The following is a 22,908-nucleotide window of genomic DNA, read 5'->3' as shown; positions in this document are numbered from 1 at the left end:
GGAATGGTGGCATTTAATGCAGATTTAAAAAAAAAAAAAAAAACCTTATATTTGAAATCCCGCCATTTGTTTTAAAACCCCATACTCTGCAGGATCTGAAGTGAACATCTAACCAAACAAGATGGTTACTGCTTTCTAGAGCAATGCTGAACCTATTCCATAAGTAGTGCTCTATCGGCACCGCAAGGGTTTCTGGGAATTGTAGTTTAATTGTAAGCTTTCTACTGAAGAACAGCAGAACTACAACTACCAGAAACCTAAGACATAACACATTTAACGACAGAAAGTGTGGGGAATGTGTACAGTATGACTAACTGTAACCTTTAAAGTAAAAATCAGAGATAAAGGATGGCGCTAACAGTTAGTTGTAATATATAAAAAATCATATATAAAAAACCAGTGCAGCACACATAAAAACCACCCAAGTGTATAGTCACTGTATAACACTTACATACAAAGATAAAAGGAAAGAGGGCGGTGGTTGCGCACATAGAAAATGATATCCTTGGTCTTAAGCGTAGACCCCTAGGTTCTGTAAGTATAAAAAACCAACATAGGGCAGTACATCTTAGACACAATAAAAGTATAAAAAACTTGGAAAACTCACAATATTTAGAGCCTTTCTGAGTTGGCTCTAAACTTTTAAAGCAGTGTGATCAGTCTGGTGCAGGTAATGCAGTATGGGTCCCTTGGGAAAAACGCCAAACCGCCTTCTTCTATACAAAGAAGGCGGTTTGGCGTTTTTCCCAAGGGACCCATACTGCATTACCTGCACCAGACTGATCACACTGCTTTAAAAGTTTAGAGCCAACTCAGAAAGGCTCTAAATATTGTGAGTTTTCCAAGTTTTTTATACTTTTATTGTGTCTAAGATGTACTGCCCTATGTTGGTTTTTTATACTTACAGAACCTAGGGGTCTACGCTTAAGACCAAGGATATCATTTTCTATGTGCGCAACCACCGCCCTCTTTCCTTTTAACTGTAACCTTTGTTGGTGATCGGAGTACCCATTCTTAATATTTAGGCAAAAGTAGCAAAACGGAACAATTCTCTATCACTACAAAATAAAAAGGAATTGTTCCTTTCAAGATAATTTTAGCCTGTATTATGCAATTCAAACAAAAACATCTTGAGTCTGCATTGTGCTAACAGAAAACATCTATATTAAGTGTTTTAAAAAATAATGATAACAAAACGCACAACTAACAGTTCAGTGAACAAAGCTCTAGTGTAATTTAAGGTAGCCGTTTCTATTATAAAATATATTGACTACTACTGGTATTATGCAGAAGTTAATAATATGCTAATCTACTTTAAATTGAATATGAAGGACATAGTGATCTGGCAGTATCACGATTAATTTATTGAAATGCTAAGTATTGACAGGGGTGAACGTGAGGTTAATATCTGCATGGAGGTTAATAAATCATGATGCCATATTGATCCTACCAAATAAATATATTCATAATGACTATGTATTTTCAGAGTCCTTGTTTGCACAATGGATCATATATTTAAACAATAACGAATATTCTTTAGTAGAGACAATGGGAATGTACGTTCATTCGGTGCGAAGCAATGCTATGCAAAAAAAAAAAAACAGGCCTTTTAGAAGAAAGCATTGATTTTATTTTTAATGACTGTTGGTTTCAATGTGGAAGTCATGTCTGGAGACTCTGTTTACTGTGACATATGAAGGAATAGATTTACCTTATAGTCCTGAATAATTCCATTCTGGTGATCGGAAGGGGGTGGGTCCCAGGAGACGCTAATGCTGGTGCTATTGCTGTTTCCTACTGTCAGAACGGTAACAGACTGCGGAGGAGCACTTGGGGCTATAGCAGGTGAACAGAGAAATTGGAAGGGGACATTAATCCTGCAGACAAAGCCTCATTTTTACTAACATAATGCATATCTAGACAGGAAGAAATCCTGAGCTCGCGTTCCCTGCAGACCGAAATATGCAAACATAGCAAGGTACTGATTTTGAAATATTAGCTGTTGTGTTAACATCTGTTTAATACAGAGGCAACATTTCATGTATTTGTTTTTCAGCAAAAAAGAAAAAAAAAAAAAACGATACCATCTCACTCATTTATTACCAGGTAAGCATATTTTTTGTATTTTTTTTTACATCAGTGTTTGGCCAAAAAGAGATAAAATACTCATACATTGCGCATTTGCAGTGAACACATATTATTAACGGACGTAATAAATCCAAAAGCTGGTATTTAATCAATTTCACTAAATCTAATCAATACCCAATTCACAGAGCACAGTGAGAGGAGACAAAAATACTTATTGATTTTTCTTTTTCTGATTTGCGAGTTCTTAGTTGTACCACATACCCCCAAGGCCAGATTGATTAAATGAAACAAAGAATTCTTAGAGATGACTAAAACATTACACAGAGCCGACCAAATGTTTACTTGTTTACAGAAACGGTTCCTGGTCTTTTTGTAATTGTAATATTTCCATTGAATGCAAATACAAGATAAGTTCTTAATATAAGCTTGTAGGACCCTCTAACAGGATTTATTTGGAGTTCCCTTGCATGAGTACAGAAAACTCTTTAATTAGCACAGAGAGATCAATAACATGCCAGTCATTGTGACAGAAGGACTAATACCAACGAATGGGGACACCTGTAGTCCCTTCAGTATATTCTAAGTGTTCACTGTGCAGCTGACCCAATACCTGCAAATCTTGCTGCTCTGACACATCGGGGGGTGATATATACTCTATTAGTTCTATCTAGTTCAATAAGCTGGTAAAACATGTAGTTTTCAGTTTTGTTCTGCTATAAAAGTTCTAAAATGTATTTCTTAATGAATACAGGTGTAATGATTTCTAGGAATGCAATACATATATTCTAAAGAGTTATTAGTAAAAAATATGCTCTTGTACGGTGTGAGTATACGAAAATGTCTATAAAGAAGAATCTTGTGTTTCAACACTGTGCTTTTTTGCAGACTGCTATTGACCAACGTGTTACCCTGATACAGATAAAGAGAATGACTGTATGGGAGTTTTAAATATAAAGAGTCTGTTCGGTAAATGTGGCGCAAGCATGAAAAGGGGGAGGAGTCTCCAATGCAACGTGCATGTTGGGCCTACTGGTTTTCATGGTGATTACTCCGCTTTTAGTACTTGAAATGACTTTTGAGAAGACAAACCTTTTATTTCACAAGCCTCAGTGCTGCTAATTATCACTAAAAGGTCCCAAAAATATATTTATCAAAAAGTACTCCAGGTCAGGATTTCATAAAATTCAATGGCACTACTCTGCAGCTCGCAAAATGCTCGGCAGTTCAAGTTGAATGCCTTTTTTTAATCAGGGTTGTTTCATATTTGCCCAAGTGTAGAGTTGATTTCCAAAAATCAGTCTATCCATAATCAATGAGTTGATTTAAAAAAATTAGGTCCATGGTAGAAGAGTTGAGATAAATCTTCAAGAACTCTAAACTCAGACCACCCAGTACTGACACCCAGTACTCATAAAAAAACTGTACAGTGGAAACCTGGGAGCTAATAAGTGAGATTCAGTTTTTATTTGGCTGGTCCCACTGAGGGTTTAAAAAAGGCGATACAACTGATAGATGTCAGTGGCAAATACAGCTAAACATTCTATACCGTGCATACATGCAACTAATATTAATCTATTTGGGTACTCTGTTTTAAAATGATTTATGGAAATAGCATTTTAATGACAATGTTGTTTTAATTTCCTTGCTGGAGAGGATGCATGAGACTGGATCTGAGTTCAAAAACTCTATTCAACAGTATATTTAGAAAAAGAAAGTGTTTTAATGTACAGGTGTTCCTTTTTCTACAATGAGTGGGAAGGTCATCAATACTCTAAAGGATTCAACATCATCATATTCAAACTCTTGCCTTCTTGGCCTTCAGATGCTTCACAGTAGTGATTTTATCATCATTTTTATGTACTTGTTCAATTTTCCCCTTTCATCAAGCTTATAATTCTACCTCAAGTACCATACTTTCAAGACTCCAACTAGTACGCTGAAAGACTGAAGTGATTAACAGACATTTAATTACACACCTGTGCACCTACTATAAGAAAAAAAAGAAAAAGAAAATATAAATAAACTTGACTCCGAAAGAATATACCATACTTGTCTTTACACGAAACAACATTCTAAAATGTAACATTCTGCTAATGTGCTAGATAGTTTGCCGGGGCATTCACACTCACATCTTAGCCAAAGGGAAAGACTTTAAAGGTGCGAATTTTACTGGTTCCGGCAAGTAATGAGTGTCACAAAAAATAAAAACACACATAATCAACTGGTGCCAGATAGGGGAGGAAGGAAAAACACTATACACTAGAGGTACAGATTTAAAGAGACAGACAGACAGACACACAGACAGACCTGTATACTGATAAAAAGACAAAATGATGGAAAGATAAATAGTAGATGATAAACAGAAAGTTAGACAGATAGAATGCATATCAGGGACATACTTGACGACAATTGTGCATAATATGGACCTGAAATAAAATTACAAGCAATATAGAAACGAATGCATTCCAAATTGGTATATGGAAGCAGTACATAGATATATATCTTCATTCAGATGAAATAAAGCAGTTTATTTGTAACAAATGGAAACCCACACAAGGACGCAAAAGGTTACTCGAGAAAAATAAAATAATAAAAAAAAGCATCCGTCAAGAGCAACGTTAGATGGGAACTGCATAACTAGCTCATCTAAAATTCATTTTCTGTTGGACCCGACGGAAATCAAGTCTACCTTTTCCATAATCTATCCTGCAGCTCAAGAAAAAAAAAGTCACACAGGGCGGTATATTTAGAAAATATACTGTAAGGTCGCTCTCTTCTGGTTCTCTATCTCAGCAAGCTCAACCAGCAATATAAATTAAACCACTTGTCTGGGGATCCTGCAGTTATTAAATAGACCCCATTGGAAAACAACATTTTTTAAATCGGTTTCTCATTTCCCTTGCTGCTGGTTTGTAGAGACACCATGGCTGATAGTTGACAGGTCAATTATTCCAGTACTGAGAGCTTCCTTCTACTGATGCGCAAGAACCCAAATCGCTGCTCATCTTTTTCCTGCACGGGTAAAGTGAATTCCATTTGTTACGTTCACAAGGCCAAAGAGGTGGGAGACGGATGCCGGCAGTATTGTGACAAATGTCTACTCCAGATAAAAAGTCTAACTGTGAAGAAATTAATTTTGGGAAGGTAGCTTTCCAAGTACTATTTTATATGAAAAGTAATCCAATGAAGGTTACCCCAGCTAGAAATGTGTCAACTATCCCTGATTTGTTCATTTTGCACTTGGGTTTTATATTGGAGGCTAGTGTACCATCCCTAGAAAGATTGCTTTTTGATTTGAAATAATACAAAAACTGACACATTCTTGTGAGCTATTTTCTCAGCTGGACCACAATCTGTTTCACTGCACAATGCCATAAACAACTCTAGCTAACTGGCATACTGCATTGTTTCACCGTAGAATTTATACACATGCCAAACCCGGGCTGTGTGGAGGACATAATATTATGGAATGTAAAGGCTATTCGAGAGAAAAGTATATATATATATAAAAAACGTATTAATGCTGTGATATTTTCTAAATCAATCTTTCGGTATGCATTCTGATGTAAGAAATGAATGATCTCAAGAAACAGTCAAAATTGGAGGAGTGAACCATAGCTCCCATCTTACTGAACAGATTGACTGACAGACATTGGACTGACAGACATTTACTCGAAATTTATTTTACTCAAAACTCTCAGCAATGGAAATCTTTGGGACTGATTTGTTCCAAATCATCTTGTGGTTGCCTAAGTATGGTAAGAATTTTGGTTACTGGCAGATGTATTGTCATAGATTGTTTGACGCTGAACCACTGGTTTTCCATAAGACGCAGGTACTGTGGACTCTTCACTGGCTGGTTTTATGTAATGGGGGGTTGACTGCTGTATTATCAGGTGATATTGACTATTCCTGGACTTGACTTAAAGGGACACTCCTTTACCCAAATACCAACAACAACAAAAAAAATCAATGTTTAGTATATATACAACCAATTAAAACATGCATGTGATTACTTATGCATTTTTGAAATTTGGGTATATCTAAAAACAGCTTGCTAAAGCTGCAGATCTCTTCTCTGAAGCCTTCAAAAGCTCCTCCTCTACGCTTCTTCCCTAGGCCAGACTATCTGTGGCTGTCCGATCACAGACTGCAAAATAAAGCTCAATGAGAAGTCTTTGCAAAGCAGGCACTCTGCAAGTGTCTGCCTTCACTGAGCAAAACAACCAGGAAGTAACAGGAATGGTTGTTGGATTGACAACTTGGGGATGTAACAAAGTTAATTTATGAAAGAGACAATTTCTATTGAAATCACTTTTGGTAAAATGAAAAAAAGAAGACACACTATTCACAAGCAAAGTTTTTCAACACACTTAAGCGCTTTAGGGAAGTTTCCCTTTTAAAAAGCCCCATCAGAGACATTAGAAGCACATTTTAACATATACAAATGGCTAAGTCTGCATAAAGGGATCTAAGGTTCCATTTGAAGGAAATATGATTAGTATCGATTCAAACAATTAGTTTAATGAATGGTTAAGCAAATTGTGTACAGTAATTTTTGGTAACTGGTGTATCAGAACTTGTCTACTATCCCTTACATAAAGTCACAAGCATTGAAGAGAGTTGAGGTTGAAAGATATAAACAGCTCAGTACCATTCATGCTTAACCCCTTAAAGGACCACTCTAGGCACCCAGACCACTTCAGCTTAATGAAGTGGTCTGGGTGCCAGGTCCAGCTAGCTTTTACCCTTTTTTTTTATAAACATAGCAGTTTCAGAGAAACTGCTATGTTTATACTGAGGGTTAAGCCAGCCTCCAGAGCCTCTAGTGGCTGTCTCATTGACAGCCGCTAGAGACGCTTGCGTGCTTCTCACTGTGAAAATCACAGTGAGAGCACGCAAGCGTCCATAGGAAAGCATTATGAATGCTTTCCTATGCGACCGGCTGAATGCGAGCGCGGCTCCTGCCGCGCATGCGCATTCAGACGATGACGTCGCGAGGAAGAAGAGGAGGAGGAGGAAAGCTCCCCGCCCGGCGCTGGAGAAAGAGGTAAGTTTAACCCCTTCCTCCCCCCAGAGCCCGGCGGGAGTGGGTCCCTGAGGGTGGGGGCACCCTCAGGGCACTCTAGTGCCAGGAAAACGAGTATGTTTTCCTGGCACTAGAGTGGTCCTTTAAGGACACATGACATGTGTGACATGTCATGATTCCCTTTTATACCAGAAGTTTGGTCCTTAAGGGGTTAATTCCTTGAGGTTGTAGAAGAAAAGATTTGTGGGAAGCAGCATTGTTCATATTGTTATTGCCAACAGTTGCTAAGCCCAATTGATGAGCTACACAATACCAGTATGGCAGAAATTTATTCTTGCAAGCCTAAGCATTTATTTCTTAATTATATTGTTCCTTTTAAAATGAATTAAATTCATAAGGTTAATGTTATCTTTAGATGTCAAATGCCCTTTAGTATGTAAAAATAATTGTATCTTGTTACAACTGGAGGACTGTTTACAAATGGGTCATAATATTTAGATAGTCATATGTGAATAGCTTGGTCCTTCTGTGAATGATAAGGCTTTACTAAAATAATGTATGAATCCAGTTTATGTTTGTGAAACTGTTATGGCAAAGGACCTACAATAATAAGTTCAGAATCGCTGTGTTTAAACAATCTCCAACCCACCTGACTTAGAAATAAAATATTTTCAGCTCTTTCGACTTTCAAAAAATGTTGGCTAAATTTGTAAGTCACCTGCTAAGTTATCAAAACTCTTTAATAAATAAAAATCTATGAAAACATACATTTAACACATGATCTCTCAGGTATATTTTTGAAAGCCATATTAAAACTATTTATAATAACAGAGCCCTTAGGATGCCAGCTAAATATATCTGTTTGTGCAGCCCTAGCCACATCTCCCTTGGCTGTGATTCATATAGTCTCCATAATAAAAAAAAAGGTTTAATTTTTACAGTGTGGTGTGTTTACTTTAGAAGTTCTTATCTCTTTAACGCCTTAAGGACCAAGCTTCTGGAATAAAAAGGAATCATGACATGTCACACATGTCATGTGTCATTAAGGGGTTAAAGTTAATTGAACATTAAACAAACACAGGTGCATATCTTTCCAGTCCCTATTTTTGGCCCAAATTCACATATGAATCATAGTCCGGGGAGATATGGGATTTGCATAAACAGTTCTCTCCTAATGGCAGAGAACCGATCAGTGGAAATGGAGGGGCATGGTCTACACACCAAAACCACTTTTGTAAGATGAAGTTTACTTTGGTGCCTTGAATATTCCCTTAATGAATGCCACTAAACCTTATGGACTAAATCCATTTATTTTGCATCTACTTACACTTGACACCATCATGGATTTTAGTAGAATTGCTATCCAGAATGCAGAGTAAACCAGACTCAAGAATCCAGAATCCAGAATCCAGACCCATGCATTCCTACTCTCACCAAGTCCAGCTACAAACAACCCAGAAAATAGAACAAAAGTGCCTATAATTGGCACGAATTACTTAGCTAGGGACAGGTGCAGTGAAAACTACAAGACCATAAATACATCAATATATCAAATAATGTATAAATAAATCACACTTCTATATATTGTATCAAACAGGCAGCAATGTAAACATGTCAAACTTTGTAAATGATGAAACTCAGATTTTCCCAGAAGTTAGACACAGATTATCTGCTGTGATTCCTGATGATGACATTTGACAACTGGTAGAATTATTTATCACAGACACCAGTAGGCAATGGCTGCAGGAAGTAGAGTTGAAGGTTACATTAATCTGTGCAAAAGATCAAACCATGCGATTTTCACATGTCTCGAGGCCCAAACAATAAAAATAATAATAAAAAAAAAAGAACCTCGGTGGTGCAAGTTTTGCAACACTTAAAATAGCCTTTAAAGTATGAAATTACAGTTAGATGTGTCAGATAATGTGGCCACAAATGTCATTTCTCTCCATGTAAGAACTTAAAGAAATACACTCATCGTTATCCCTTTGTTCTAATTGAAGCATACTAAAAAAGGTACATGAAGGTTGTTCAGAAGTTAAAACTCACGAATGGTGCTATTCACAAAAAACAGGAATTATTCAGAGTAATTTTTAGGCTTTTGGGGGCTTAAATAGCTTATTTTAAGCAGAAATAGCGATACCGGAAAAATCCTGAAGTTTTTTAAAGTTTCAGCCTAAAATGTGTCAGTTCCTGATTTTTGAGATAGATCCCATGTACAGATTTTGCCTCTAAGAGTAAGTTAATGGAAAACAGACTATGCATCAACCAATTTTTATGTAATATATTTAGAAAGCTCATTTTTTAAAATCTCTCTTGTGCAGTAAATGCAAACAATCTAAGCGTTCTGACAATGCTGTATTCTTTTCAGCATTCTATGTACAAGAGTGTCAGCATACACAAAAAAAAGGTATTTATGTATTACGTACAAAAAAGGCCATGGAAGCTGTCAATCATTTGAACAAGTAGTTTTCATTAATGCTAGTGGGTCGTTATCTGCATACACATGCTTCTGTATAGCCCTATCATAAAAGGCTATCAAGTTTATTTACTAAAATGAGAATTCAAAGTGAATTTAAAATGAATTTTAAGTTTAAAGTCAGAGTAGTGAAACTAAAACCATAGCTGACTTAAAAGATTCCTGCTTATATTTGAAATTCACGTTAAACTCACTTATAATTATCACTTTAAAGAATGAAATTACAACTAGATGTGTCAGATAAAGCGGCCGCTAATGTCATTTCTCTCCATGTATAAACATAAAGAAATATATTTATCTTTATCCCTTTCTTTTTTTATTGAAGTATACTAAAAAAGTTAGATGAATGTCATACAGAAGGGAAAATTACTTTCGTACCAAAAACTCACAAATGGTGCTAGTCACTAAACCAGGAATTGTATATGTACAATAACCTTTTATATGTACATTATATAACCTTTTATATATACATTTTATAACTATGTTTATATACACTTTATAACCTTGTACGTGTACATTATATAACCTTTTATATGTGCATTATTTAACCATATATATATATATATATATATATATATATATATATATATATATATATTTTATAACTATGTTTATGTACACTTTATAACCTTGTACATGTGCATTATATAACCTTTTATATGTGCATTATTTAACCTTTTATATATACATTTTATAACTATGTTTATGTACACTTTATAACCTTGTACATGTACATTATATAATCTTTTATATGTGCATTATTTAACCTTTTATATATATATTTTATAACTATGTTTATGTACACTTTATAACCTTGTACATGTACATTATATAACCTTTTATATGTGCATTATTTAACCTTTTATATATATATTTTATAACTTGGTATATGTACATTTTATAGTCTTGTACATGTACATTATATAACATTGTATATCTACATTATATAACCTTGTTTATGCACATTATATAACATTGTATATGTACATTATATTACCTTGTATATGTACATTATATAACATTTTATATGTGCATTATATAACCTTTTATATGTACTTTATATAACCTTGTATATGTTGTATATGTACATTATATTACATTTTATATATACATTTTATAACCTTGTATAAGTACATTATATAACCTTGTATATGTAAATTTTATAGCCTTGTACATGTACATTATATAACCTTGTATATGTACGTTATATAACCTTTTATATATACATTTTATAACCTGGTATATGTAAATTTTATAATTGTGTACACATTATATAACCTTGTAAATGTAACTTGTTTTACTTTGTATATGTACATTATATTACCTTGTATATGTACATTATATTACCTTGTATATGTACATTATATAACTTGTATATGTACATTGTATAACCTTGTATATCTACATTTCCATTTAAGTGTGACACTACCGTTTAAAAGATATTTGCACATTTTGCACAAAACATACAAACAAACTAATTTCTTCTTCTACAATAGGTACACAGAGTGTCCTTATGAATAAGTTTTCTTGGTTTTAAATTATGGTGGGACTGGCAAGGCACATGATCGCCACCAAAATCTTTTATTCGTAATGCAGGAATAAACAAAATGAAGACCTAACTGACCTTCTTCTGTTGTTCGTGCTGATTTTGATTCACTATCCATCCCTTGAAATTCATTGAAATAAGGTCGAACCTTAATCTCATAAGAAATTCCTTTTTTCAGGTTGGTTATCACAGCGTTGCGCTCAGCTGGTACCTTGACCTCTAAGTTCTGCCATGCAGATGGAGACTGCAGACCTGAAGTTTGCCGGTACATTACTCTGTATCCCTGAATGAACTGGGACTGACGGTCGACCTGAAAAGAAATTATATTATGCGGTTTAAGTACAAATTATATCAGTTACAGTAGATGCATGAGCATGAGCATGCTGAAGAAAAAATTAGAGGAGATAAACATATAATTACAGTATTTGTGGCAAATAATGTTTTTGAGTAGCATAAACCCAAACTGACTTTCCTTTATTATAGAAAGAGTGAAGTTACCATTATAGCTTTTTGTAGTTGTTTTGTTCTGTAGAATTTCCTAGTGCAAAGCATGTTAGTTTTATGTTAAATCGTTTTGGAACACTTTAACTAACATGGGGCTCTGCAAAATCATTTAATGTAATTGTCGACAACCCTTTAGAGGAACACTATAGTCACCCAGACTGCTTCATCTCAATTAAGTATCCTGGGTGCACAGTCCCTGTCCTCTTAACCTTGCAATGTAAAATATTGTAAATGTAAAACATTGCAGTTCTTGAGGAACACTGCAGTGTAGGAATACAAGCATGCATTCCTAACACTATGGATTTAACTATTAGGGTCACAGGTCCCCCTCTAGCATGGAGAAATAAGGTTTTAAACTTAATTTTTCTGCCTCGCCCCACCTGTCTTGCCAAAGCTGGTCCTGCCTCCATGGCTGAGATCTTGAATCTTGACAATCTTAGCCTATTAATTGCTTTTCCATAAAAAGCAATGGGAGGCTACTGCGTATGCATGGCAAAATCTCATACTCCATCAATCAGTGTGGCAAAGATGCCTCTGCCACGAGCTCCTGGAGGAGCCTGCTGGCTAGCCTCCTGCCAAGGACTTTGGGCCATGTAAAAGACATGTTAAAAAACTTTGTTTGTGGGATTTCCCTATATAGCTCGGGAACCGAACAAACCCATGAACTTCGGACCACCCACATGCTTGGTAAACACACTGAAACCTTAATAAGGATTCATACCTCAGGGTTCTAAATGTCCGTCTGGGTGGCCGCTGTTCATATGCACGAACACATTGTGATGGCCATCTTGTTCACACGAACGCAGGCAGCGGTGTTTGGTCGTCGAGTTCATGGAACTCAAATCGGACACTGTAACTAGCGAACATCGCTGAACTTCCATAATCGCCTGCGTTCGTTTCCTTACATCGTAGAAGAGCCCTGTTTGGTGAAATCGTTTGGATTAGGTGAACAAGCTCCATATTACACTATGGACTACGTTTGGTAGTTTGTTCATTTTTATACTCCGGAAATTGACCGATCACTACTGTGGCGGAACCAACCTCGCCACTGGCCACTGGAGGAGCCTGGTCGCCCGCCTCCTGCCACTGGACTATGGCCACATGTTTAACACTGTTCTTTTTCCCTGCAGAAAGGCTTGTTCGTGCCTTTCTGTGGACTGTTAAAGCCATGCTACCCCAGATAGCTATGCCATGGAGCCCAGCCGTATACTGAAAGACTGTATGAAAGACTTTGGCTCCATGGCGATTGAACCGTATGTATGTGATCTGAGCACCATCCGGTAATAATGTGCGCTCAGATCTAAGCTATCTAGAGATAGGTAGAATGTGTATGTTCTATGTGATAAATGTAACAGTATGTAATTTTATGTATTTTATTGTCCTTTGTCTGCCATGTGGTTAATGGAGTTTTGCCTCTGTCCTTGGAGATAATTGGATTACTTCCCAATTATCTCCAGGACAGAGAGGAGGGATTGTGATGCATTGTGGGATTGTAAGCTTGTGATTGGTCAATGTCCAATATGTTTCCCAGTCTTCCATCTGGTCCCCTAGGGGAGTGTCCACCAGGTGGGAGACCTGCATATAGCCGGGCAGGTAGCCCCAGTAAATCAGTTCTGCTTGACCCTCAAGCGAAGTGTCGTTTCGTTCTTTGGGGGAATTGGATTGTATGCTGTTACAGTGCGACTGCCAGGAGTGTAAACTGTTCGTATGGTTTTTCCTGTTCGGCTGTTTACAGCATTCGTGTGTTTCCTGTTTGGGAGTTTGGAGCATTCCCCTAGTTCCAGTTCTTGAGATTAGGTAATTAATGTGTTTGCAGTTCGTGCGATTGGTGAATTCATGTGTTTTCAGTTTGGGAGATTGGTGAATTCATGTGTTTGCAGTTCGGGAGATTGGTGATTGCAGTAGCTGTCTGTGCATCTGAAAAGGGGAATATCGCCTAAACGGTTTTTAACCTCTTGTGTGCCGTCCGTTACAACTACCACTTTTCTTATGGAAATATTTTGGGCAGAAGCCACGTGTGCGGTTGGTCAAAAGTTGACTTCCATGGAAAATCCGAACCACTGAACCAATCTGATTTTTGGATGTGTTGGTCACTCATATCGGGGCTATCTGATGTGACTCTTGCAGGGTTTCCATGTGACTCTTGCAGGGTTTCCATGGATTTTGGAGGTACTTTTGGGGTGTTTTAAAATTGTATGTTTTTCTGTACTTGGAGATAATTGAGTTTGTACAGTTCCTGACTCAATTATCTAGAGAGGTTAGAGGAGAGCTCTAACCACTGTGAGCTGGATCCAGGACTTGGGTCCAGGGTGGGAAGAGGTGGTGAGACCCCAGCCAAGCTACGGCAGCTAGGGGATGGAAGTGATTATGGTGTCCCGGTGAAGTGCTTATGGTAGCTTGGTGATAACTTGGTGATAACTAGGAAGTGCGTTTAGCGGAAGTACCCAGGTGGGGTACCAGGCGGTCCACCACAATCAGCATTTCCTATTAGAGATTAATTGAATCAATGCATCTCAATGTGGAGCGTTGAGTATCTCCATGCATATTATGGAGATGCTGAATGAAGGTGCTGCACACCATGCAGCTCTGTACTAGAAAGCAAATCTAGTGGCCATCTCAATGATGCCACTAGAGGTGTTACTAGGCAGCAATGTAAACACTGCCTCTTTTCTAAAAGGCAATGTTTACATTTCTTAGCCTGCAGGGACATGCTATAGTGATTCTGGTGACTATAGAGTCCCATTAAGTCCACCTTTATTGATTACTAGTTTGACAGCCACTAGAGGCACTTCTGCTGCACCGACTGAATAATACTTGGTCACATGACGCAGAATTCCAATGGGAAAGCATCAATTCATTACTTTCCTATGGGGAAGTTAGAATGTGAACTTGGCGCTCACTGTTCATTGTGCATTAAGTCTTCAAAGCTCCTCTATAAGGAGTATTGGATTGGACCATCATATGATGTTGCAGGAGGCCTAGAGGTAAGCAGTGTTGAGGGAGCATTGTCGTTGGAAAAAAAGTGAGCAAAACTTTCTTCTTTTACATTTTTATGGCACTCGGGGGGGGGGAGGGCTAAAAAAAAGAGTAGGTGTAGAAACACTATAGCATTAGCAATAGAGATCTGTTTTCCTAATGCTATAGTGTTCCTTTTATAAAGGAGGGTGGTATTGTACAGATTCATATATGAAACGTTTTGACCAGGTGACATTTTTATTTACCATTTTATTATCATAAATTAAACATGTGTTTTCATTTCTCCATGGAATGTCTCTTTTAAGTGTATTAAAACCATAAAGCCAATAGAAGTCTGTAGGCAGTTAAAACATACACAAAAGGCTGTCTTTCAAAACACCATCTGCAAGGAATTTTTATCATGTAAAGGATTTTCTTATAAAAATAATGGTATTGTTTAAGGTAAATGTTTCTCTAAGACTCCCGAAAACTGAATATCTACTAAAGTAAGATGAAATAGTAACCTGTCCTGTATAAATAGTAACCAGACTGCATTATTTCACAACCTTTCTCAACTTTCTCAATGATCTATGTTCACAAGACATATATACTAAGCTCATTCAGAATTTCCTTTTGTCAACTAATACAGAATGTCAATAACAATTGTGTCAATCTTTAAAACAGTAGAGTGCAGTTTATATTTCTCATCTGCAAACATTACTTGCAACATTACACATAATAATAGGTAGATAGCTGCATGATATATCCAAGAAAACAAGCTGAAAAAACAGGAAGGTGACACTAGCAGCCTTACAGTCTAAAGGGAGAGGGATGTAACGTATCAGAAGGTAAAATATAACAAGAGGGGACAATATATTACAAGAGTGATAACAATGTGAGGTCACAAGAGGCCTCAACCAAGTCAATGAAGAGTGGTAGAGAAGAGGTTGGCTTGGTTAGGTAAATTACAAGGTCATTAGAGAAACCTTTCAAGTGACATCACATATTGGGTTGTTCTGAAATTCCTGCATTGTCTTAACGGCTCTCAACAGTGGGTCTATGGCTAAGTTAAAAAATAAAGGGGATATGGGACATCCCAGAACAATCAAGACCATTTGTGTTGATTTTTTTTTATGAAAGTTACAAATGTGTGGCAAAAGTAGCATAGTTTCAAGACTTGGATTACATGAGGCCAAGGATTGCTATCAAAGGCTTTTCAATGTCTAGACTAATAAGTTAGGGGAAAGTTGTGCCAAAACTGCTGCCAATGCCGTTTGGACCTGTGTGACCACCTGTCTATCTGCAACAAAACCTAGGTGGTGCTTCAGTATGGTGGGCAGAAAGGATAGCACTCTCAGGAGCTTGAGACCATGGTTGAGTAATGAAATTAGGCAATACGATGCAAGGACCTCTGCGTCTCTGTGTGGTTTGGGAAGGAGTATTGTGCGTGCCTGGTTCGAGGAATCAACTGGGAGTCCTATTAGATGCATCTGATTAAATAGTGACTTAAGGGTAGGGCTAGTTTGTAGTTTTAAGTCCCACAAATCTGGAAAAGCACCAGGCCCAGATGGCTACACAGCAGAATATTATAAAATATTGATAGCAAAGTGAATTTATTTTTCTGCTAAGAGCTCTAGAGTCCAATTGCAGCAATTGTAGACTTTTCAAAAAGGCTATGTCCTGCTCATAGTTATCTAGTAGGCCACGGATAGCATTCTGAAGTAGTCATAGAAAATGTAATTGATGGCTTCTTAAGGGGTAAGTCTATGTGAGACTATGGTAGTTATCAACTGAATCTATTACCTGCAATTCTGGGGAGATGAGCCACTATTAGGCCAACTTTCGGCCTTTCATTAAAAAAGAAAGATACACATACTGTATATGTTTACATAAATGCATATACATACATTGAAAAATATATATGTGACTGCACGACTGCATTGGAACTAAAAAATAGCTTTAGTTCTACAATTTTGTTGGATTTAAAAACTATATTGATTCCCGATTCACATTTCCTATTGCAACATTCTAACAAAAAAAGAGAGTTGAAACTCTAAAACTACATAATGAAGAGTTAAACACAGTTTAAGGTTATGTTTGGAAATAACAAGCCACTTGAGACCCATTAGTGCTTTGGAATCATTGGAACCAAACGAGGGCCTCAGAAGTTTAGAGAAGGCTATGTGTGGGCAAGCTTTCTTCATACAAGAGCCTACTTGAGACCTTCAGATGCTGCTCGCAGACTGAAAGGATCATCTTTAACAAGAGACATGACAGGGAGAATGTCACATTACAATGCTGAGCTTGCAGATTTAACATACAAAGAAAATGATTTTTCTTAACCTTTGTGGGCCTAGAGTAAGTGAACTTAATTTAAAAAATATATATATTTTTTTCTTTGTATATGCAATACTAGCCAATTCAGAATAAGAATAGGTCGTTGGTTACACATGGGAAATTTTAATGCATTTATGGAGCCTTTTTTGACCTACTTTAAAAAAAAAAACTGGGGCATATATTAATAACATCTGCCAGGTATGTTTATTTCTTTTGCATAAATATACACGTGACCCCTATATTCCATTCTAGCCCCCTCTAAAGACTGACAACGGTTTGCAAGTATAATAAAGCCAAAATATCTACACTCGGAAATGCTTCCTGGATTACCTTAGCCTAGTGGCCTTGTAAATGTTTAAATGAAGAACTGTAAGCTCTTTTTTATTGGTTAATAAGGGAACACTTAAGCATGCTCTAACAGACAAGTATGAGTTTAGAATGGTTGCTATTTAATAGGAAGCTTCAGTATTTGTCAGTAACTTGAACCTGTTACTAGGTACAACTTTATTAACACATTTTTAAAATAAACATGGGCAATATTAGAAATTCAGTGACAGCTCAATGTTGGTAAAATAAAATAACTTCCCTATAAAGCATTTCAGAGACCTAAATTTTAGTCTTGTGAGATATGCATAACTATATTAGTATATGTATTCGTACAACCATTTCCCCTAGTTCACAGATGTGTATTGCAGTAGAGCCTACTATTCAAACTTCGGGACATAAACTGATGACATCACCAACAGCAGAACAATATGCAATAGAATAGAAAGCTACTTTTTCTCTTCCTTATCTATCCTGTAGGGCAGGGGTGGGCAACCTTTGGCACTCCATATGTTTTGGACTACATGTCCCTTGATGCTTTGCTAGCATTATGGCCCCAAGAGCATTATGGGAGATGTAGTCCAAAACAGCTGGAGGGCCACAGATTGCCCACCCCTGCTGTAGGGCAACTGCTATGTCCAAAACTCCTTTAGCTCATTGTTAAGAGCATTGCATTTCATGTTTACATTGTACTACCAGTTTTGCTAGCCAATGTATAGATTGGGAGAAAGACCGAACAATAAATTCATCCACATGGACTCTATGCCAAAGAATTGATTGATAAAGGAAAGCAGAAGAGACCTCACACAGGTGCTTCCTTCTGCTCTCCACCCATGGCAACTACAGCGCTGTGTGCTGTGGTTGCTATGGAAACTTCCTAGCTGGCACTGCTAGAGCCAGCTAGGGAGTATAGGAAGAGAGTGAATGATGCAACTCCATTCAAATGCAGGCAACAAATTCAGCAACTTACATAGTTACATAGGCTGAAAAGAGACATGTGTCCATCAGGTTCAGCCTTTCTAAATGTTGGTGTTATGGAGTAGGTTTGTCCGGAATGAGCAACCAGAGACATATCCAACAGCACTTTATACTACATATGTATTTGTTGTGGGTTTAAAACCTAATGCAGGTCCCATTAAATTTCATGTAAGTGTTTAAATTAGTTTTAAATGTGTTTTTTTTTACTATGTAGACAAACTAAATATCATTACTCTATGGTCTATGCATTTTATTTTACACGAGAATATCTTGAGGAGTGTATCAAGAAAATACTTAAATATATACTTAAGTTAAGTCTATCCATGATGCTTTGCAACTTTGCATGATTCAAAATGGAGGATCAAGGTAAGCTACAGATTTTGACATATACATGTCTTGCTTCACACTTGGATAAATACTTTTTTTTGTATACCTTTAGAGGTGACAGTGTATATTTCATGTGCTTACTATACATATTACTTATTTATTTTATGGTTTTATGGTTTGTAGTAAGCAATTAATGTTTACTATGTTTTATGCCTTTTTGGACATACACTAGGTGAGGTTGTGAAAAAAATAATTGGCTTTGGTTTTTACTATTTGATTACTTAAGTATTTAAGCCAAAAGCTATAAAATGCATAAACGTTGTTTAAATGCCCAGTGTCCCTTTATTCTTGTATATCATTCATGTCACATCAATGTATGTTAATATTTCATAGAAATATCTACTACTTTACTATGACATCTAACACTGAAATTACATATTATTATTATTATTATTTATATAACGCCAGCAAGTTCCATAGCGCTGTACAATACATGTTACATTTAGAATGTTAACACAATATTGATATTATTCAAACATGTTATTATATAACCACAGTACAGGCATAATTTTCATAAGAAATATCAGGTAACAATTTTACACCATACGCTGTAGCAATATAAATCATACTTCTGGATGTTCATGTTAAATAAATTCATACTCTCGTATAGCTGTAACTCATATTGATAGTCTGCTAATACGGAGGGAAACAAGCTGTGGTTTTTAAGAAGAACATTAAACAGCTGTTTTCAGATAAATGGAAGTCTATAAATCAGTGTAAATTGTTTATATCTATGCTTGTATTTTATTAATTAAACATTTTATGGACAGATTTTTTTCTGAAAGATATATTTGAACTAAAGGTAAATACAATATTTTTTTTAAAGATTTGTTTTCTATCATGTAGTACAAAATATTGACAGCACTATTATAAAATATATAAAAATATAAAACATAAAAAAAATGTTTTAAAAGAACACTACAGGCACTAAAAACAGCATTACTCTCACTGCTCAATTCTCTGCCATTTAGGAGTTAAATATCTTTGTTTGTACAGCCCTGGCCACACCTCCCATGCATGTGACTCACACTGCCTTCCTAAACACTTCCTTTAAAGAGTCATTTAATGTTTATGCTTCTTTATTGCACATTTTGTTTAATTTAGCATTTGTTATCTCTTACACTGTTAATTTATTGCTGGACAATCAGTCACAGCCAGGGGATGTGTGGTATGGCTGCAGAAGCAAAAGTTACTTAAAAGACTAGCATTTGAAGGTACCTCTACTGCAGTCTCAACGCAAATAGCTAATGAATGTGACCTTGTCACTGATTTTTTTCCTCCTATTGCAAGTATATCAGAGCATGCTATATTAGTCAAATGTTTGAGTACAGTTGCCTGACAATGTTATGGACTTAGCTTTTTTTAGTGGTCATGGAGTTCTGTCACTTTTTCACATATATTTCAAACTCAATCAGCCTGACTATCATAACATTATCTCCAATCAGAGTCTACTTTTTACAACCAAATGATACAATTTAAATGGTAGCATATGTACTTACCGTCCAGGCAACTTGAATTGTAGTTGGAGTTAGAACAACAGGACTATGCAAACGGACGATAACATCTCCCAGTTCTTTCTGAACCTGTCGATGATCTATGCCTTGAACAGGTGGGCTTATATCTATTGGAACAAAGAATAATGTTCATTGTTTATTATTAATTATAAATTGTTTATAAAAAATGCACGTTAATTAAAGTCCACTTGACTTTTGAAATGTGTAATTAGGGTGTGCGTCCGGACCATTCTATTCAGTAAATGAGATAAACCTTAACTAAACTTAACTACCAATGTATTTCTAATTGAACATTTATGATACAAACTTCAGTAGAAAAATAAAAACTATTTTGATTTATTGATTAACATTATTTACAAAGATACAGTTTATTTTCCATCTTTGACTTGATAGAAAGCTATTTTAAATTGACAAATCTCGACAGTACAGGCATTGGACGGATTTTGCTCGTTGAAGTATTGGGCATGCTTTAACGTTAAATTCCAAGACAGTTTATTGTTTACTTGAGATAATGGTTAGTAATAATTCTTAGAACTGCGCCAGGCTACTCATACCATCATAACCCCCTCAGTGAGCTGTAGTAGTTATGATGGTTGAGTAACCCTTTAACAGTCTACAATATTAATGTTTTAATTATTAGTTATCGTGCATTTCATTTTTAATTATCATCCCTTGTATTTCGATTATTAGATTTTTTTTTATATGTTAAGGATTTTCTCTAAACGTAATGTTTCTAAATATATGTTATATATATATATAGCATGCACGCCTTATTTTCTACCTCTATTTTCTAATTGGTTGCATCTAACTCAGCTAATAGTTAACAACTGACATGTGAAACATCTTTATGTGCAACATATAAAAGACTTTATAAGACTGCTATGTGTTCCAATAAATGTATAAGAAACCATTAGTTTAAAATATATATTGGGTGTCTTTTTTTTTTTTTTTTATTCTTTATTTTTGCAGTGCATATTTAGTTAACACACGTGCGTGGGGTACCCCAACGGCAATCCTCACGCAATGTTGAGACACATATAACAATGGGGTAGTTGAGAATACATGCACTATTTTTTGTTTAAGCAGGTAGGTTATCAATACTTGAGTATGTACGTATGCATAATAACATAAATTAGTCGTAACTGTTGTATTAGAGTACTTCACTCATTACTGAAAATCACTCAAATAAAAAAAAAATAATAAAAAAAAATATATATATATTGGGGAAAAAATAGAACTTTTTTAATATTCTACAGCAAAAATATACTATCATTTAAAATTGCTTATTCTTAAAGTACTGTATGCTTTTATAAATAAATTTAAGGAAAAGAACTGTACACCTGCACTCAGCTCAACAGCTACTTGTTCCATTGAAGGGCCTCTTACATTCTAAAATTCTTTTAATTACCGAAAATTGCTCAGTCGTGACCTTGCTCTTGTCTTTGTTATCAGACAACCAGAGCCTTGATTAAATGCTCTAATAAATAATGATGGGTAATATTGTAAATGACAAAACGAGACTTTCATGAGGAAATGAGTTTAGCTACTTAAAGTTACTTGCTTTCGATTATTTTTTTGAAATTGTACAACCAGTGAAGCATATTGTTTAAAGGTTGTTTATAAAGGAGCAATACGGCCTTGTTGCATATTAGATTTTCTTACATTTGAAGCATTAAATATAACAGCACAAATGGATTGTTTCCTGTTTAACTAACCAAATTAAAGACCTATCGTGGTCATAAAAATCTGGTATTAGTGAATTCATCTGACTTAATGCTACTTTTCCTAGGAGGACAGGGCAGTGACAATTTCGAGATGGGAGAAAGTGATTTAGAAAGATTAATGTGTTACGTGATATTTTTCAAAAGCATACAGTTGAACTTTAAGTTCATATTGGGAAGGCTCAATCACATAGAGTGGCACAATGTGTGCCTGCATCAGAGCAGTTGATGTGGAGCTTCTGAATGACTCCTGAGGGTTCCTTTAGTATGGCAAGGTGCAGCTTGCTGCTAATGTTCTGGTTGTGATATCATACCAGTAGTGCACTATTGGATCTGCTTGCCAATGCCGTCTACATATAGAAAAATGTAAACTTTGTAATAATTATTTCTATTATTATTATTGTTGTGGGTAATTATTAGACATTATAGTAAATTATCTATTACGATGGATTCACTTATGTTATTTCTCTTGTGATTTGCTAGATATAATTTCTCTTAGCGGCAGCAAAAACATGGCAGACCACACAATGGGGAACCTCAAGCTAAGCCTCAACCCAAACATCGTATAATTTCACAAATAATTTATTTACCATAAAAAAGGTATTTTTAAAAACTAGGTATTAGCATAAATAAGCCCGATGCTTTTTGTGCATGAGTACTTCTTCCGTTTCCTATGAGTAACTAAGTGTAAATCCAAAACGTGTCTTGACTCCCCTTGTGTTGCAGTTTAGTTATGCCACCTTTAAGAAAAGCTCATAACTACTTAAACACAATTTATATTTTGGTTTCTTCAATCACTATTTTGTTCTTCAATGGCTCACAGAAATATTGTTGTTTAGTCCCCCCAGCCCCACTCTTCTTAAATGTTTTAGTTTGTTGTTTTTTTTACTGTGAAATTTTTGAATTTGTTGGTTAAGATCTTTAAGTAAGAAGGCTTGCTATGCGTTTCCCTTTGTGGGGTTCAACATGATTTTACTGCTTATGTGTCCTTAGGTGTCCTTATGATAGTCCTTCCAAGCTGCACAAATTATGATCATTCTATATAC

General features: G+C 35.9%; 1 protein-coding gene across 8 annotated transcripts in view; it reads right to left on the bottom strand.

The window, feature by feature from the left end:
* Positions 1-22,908, bottom strand: part of ROBO2 (roundabout guidance receptor 2) — a 377,737-nt gene that overhangs the window by 49,889 nt on the left and 304,940 nt on the right. For all 8 annotated transcript variants that reach the window (XM_063448557.1, XM_063448577.1, XM_063448568.1 and 5 more), the window contains 3 exons: positions 20,127-20,248; positions 11,221-11,452; positions 1,712-1,836 (listed from right to left, as the gene is read on the bottom strand). In XM_063448557.1, coding sequence (XP_063304627.1) covers positions 1,712-1,836; positions 11,221-11,452; positions 20,127-20,248 — 479 coding nt within the window. The remainder of the gene's footprint in view (positions 1-1,711; positions 1,837-11,220; positions 11,453-20,126; positions 20,249-22,908) is intronic.

This window comes from Pelobates fuscus, chromosome 1 (genome assembly GCF_036172605.1).
Source record: "Pelobates fuscus isolate aPelFus1 chromosome 1, aPelFus1.pri, whole genome shotgun sequence".
In the NCBI taxonomy this organism is placed as follows: Eukaryota; Metazoa; Chordata; class Amphibia; order Anura; family Pelobatidae; genus Pelobates; species Pelobates fuscus.
This window is presented reverse-complemented; position numbering and strand designations above follow the sequence as displayed.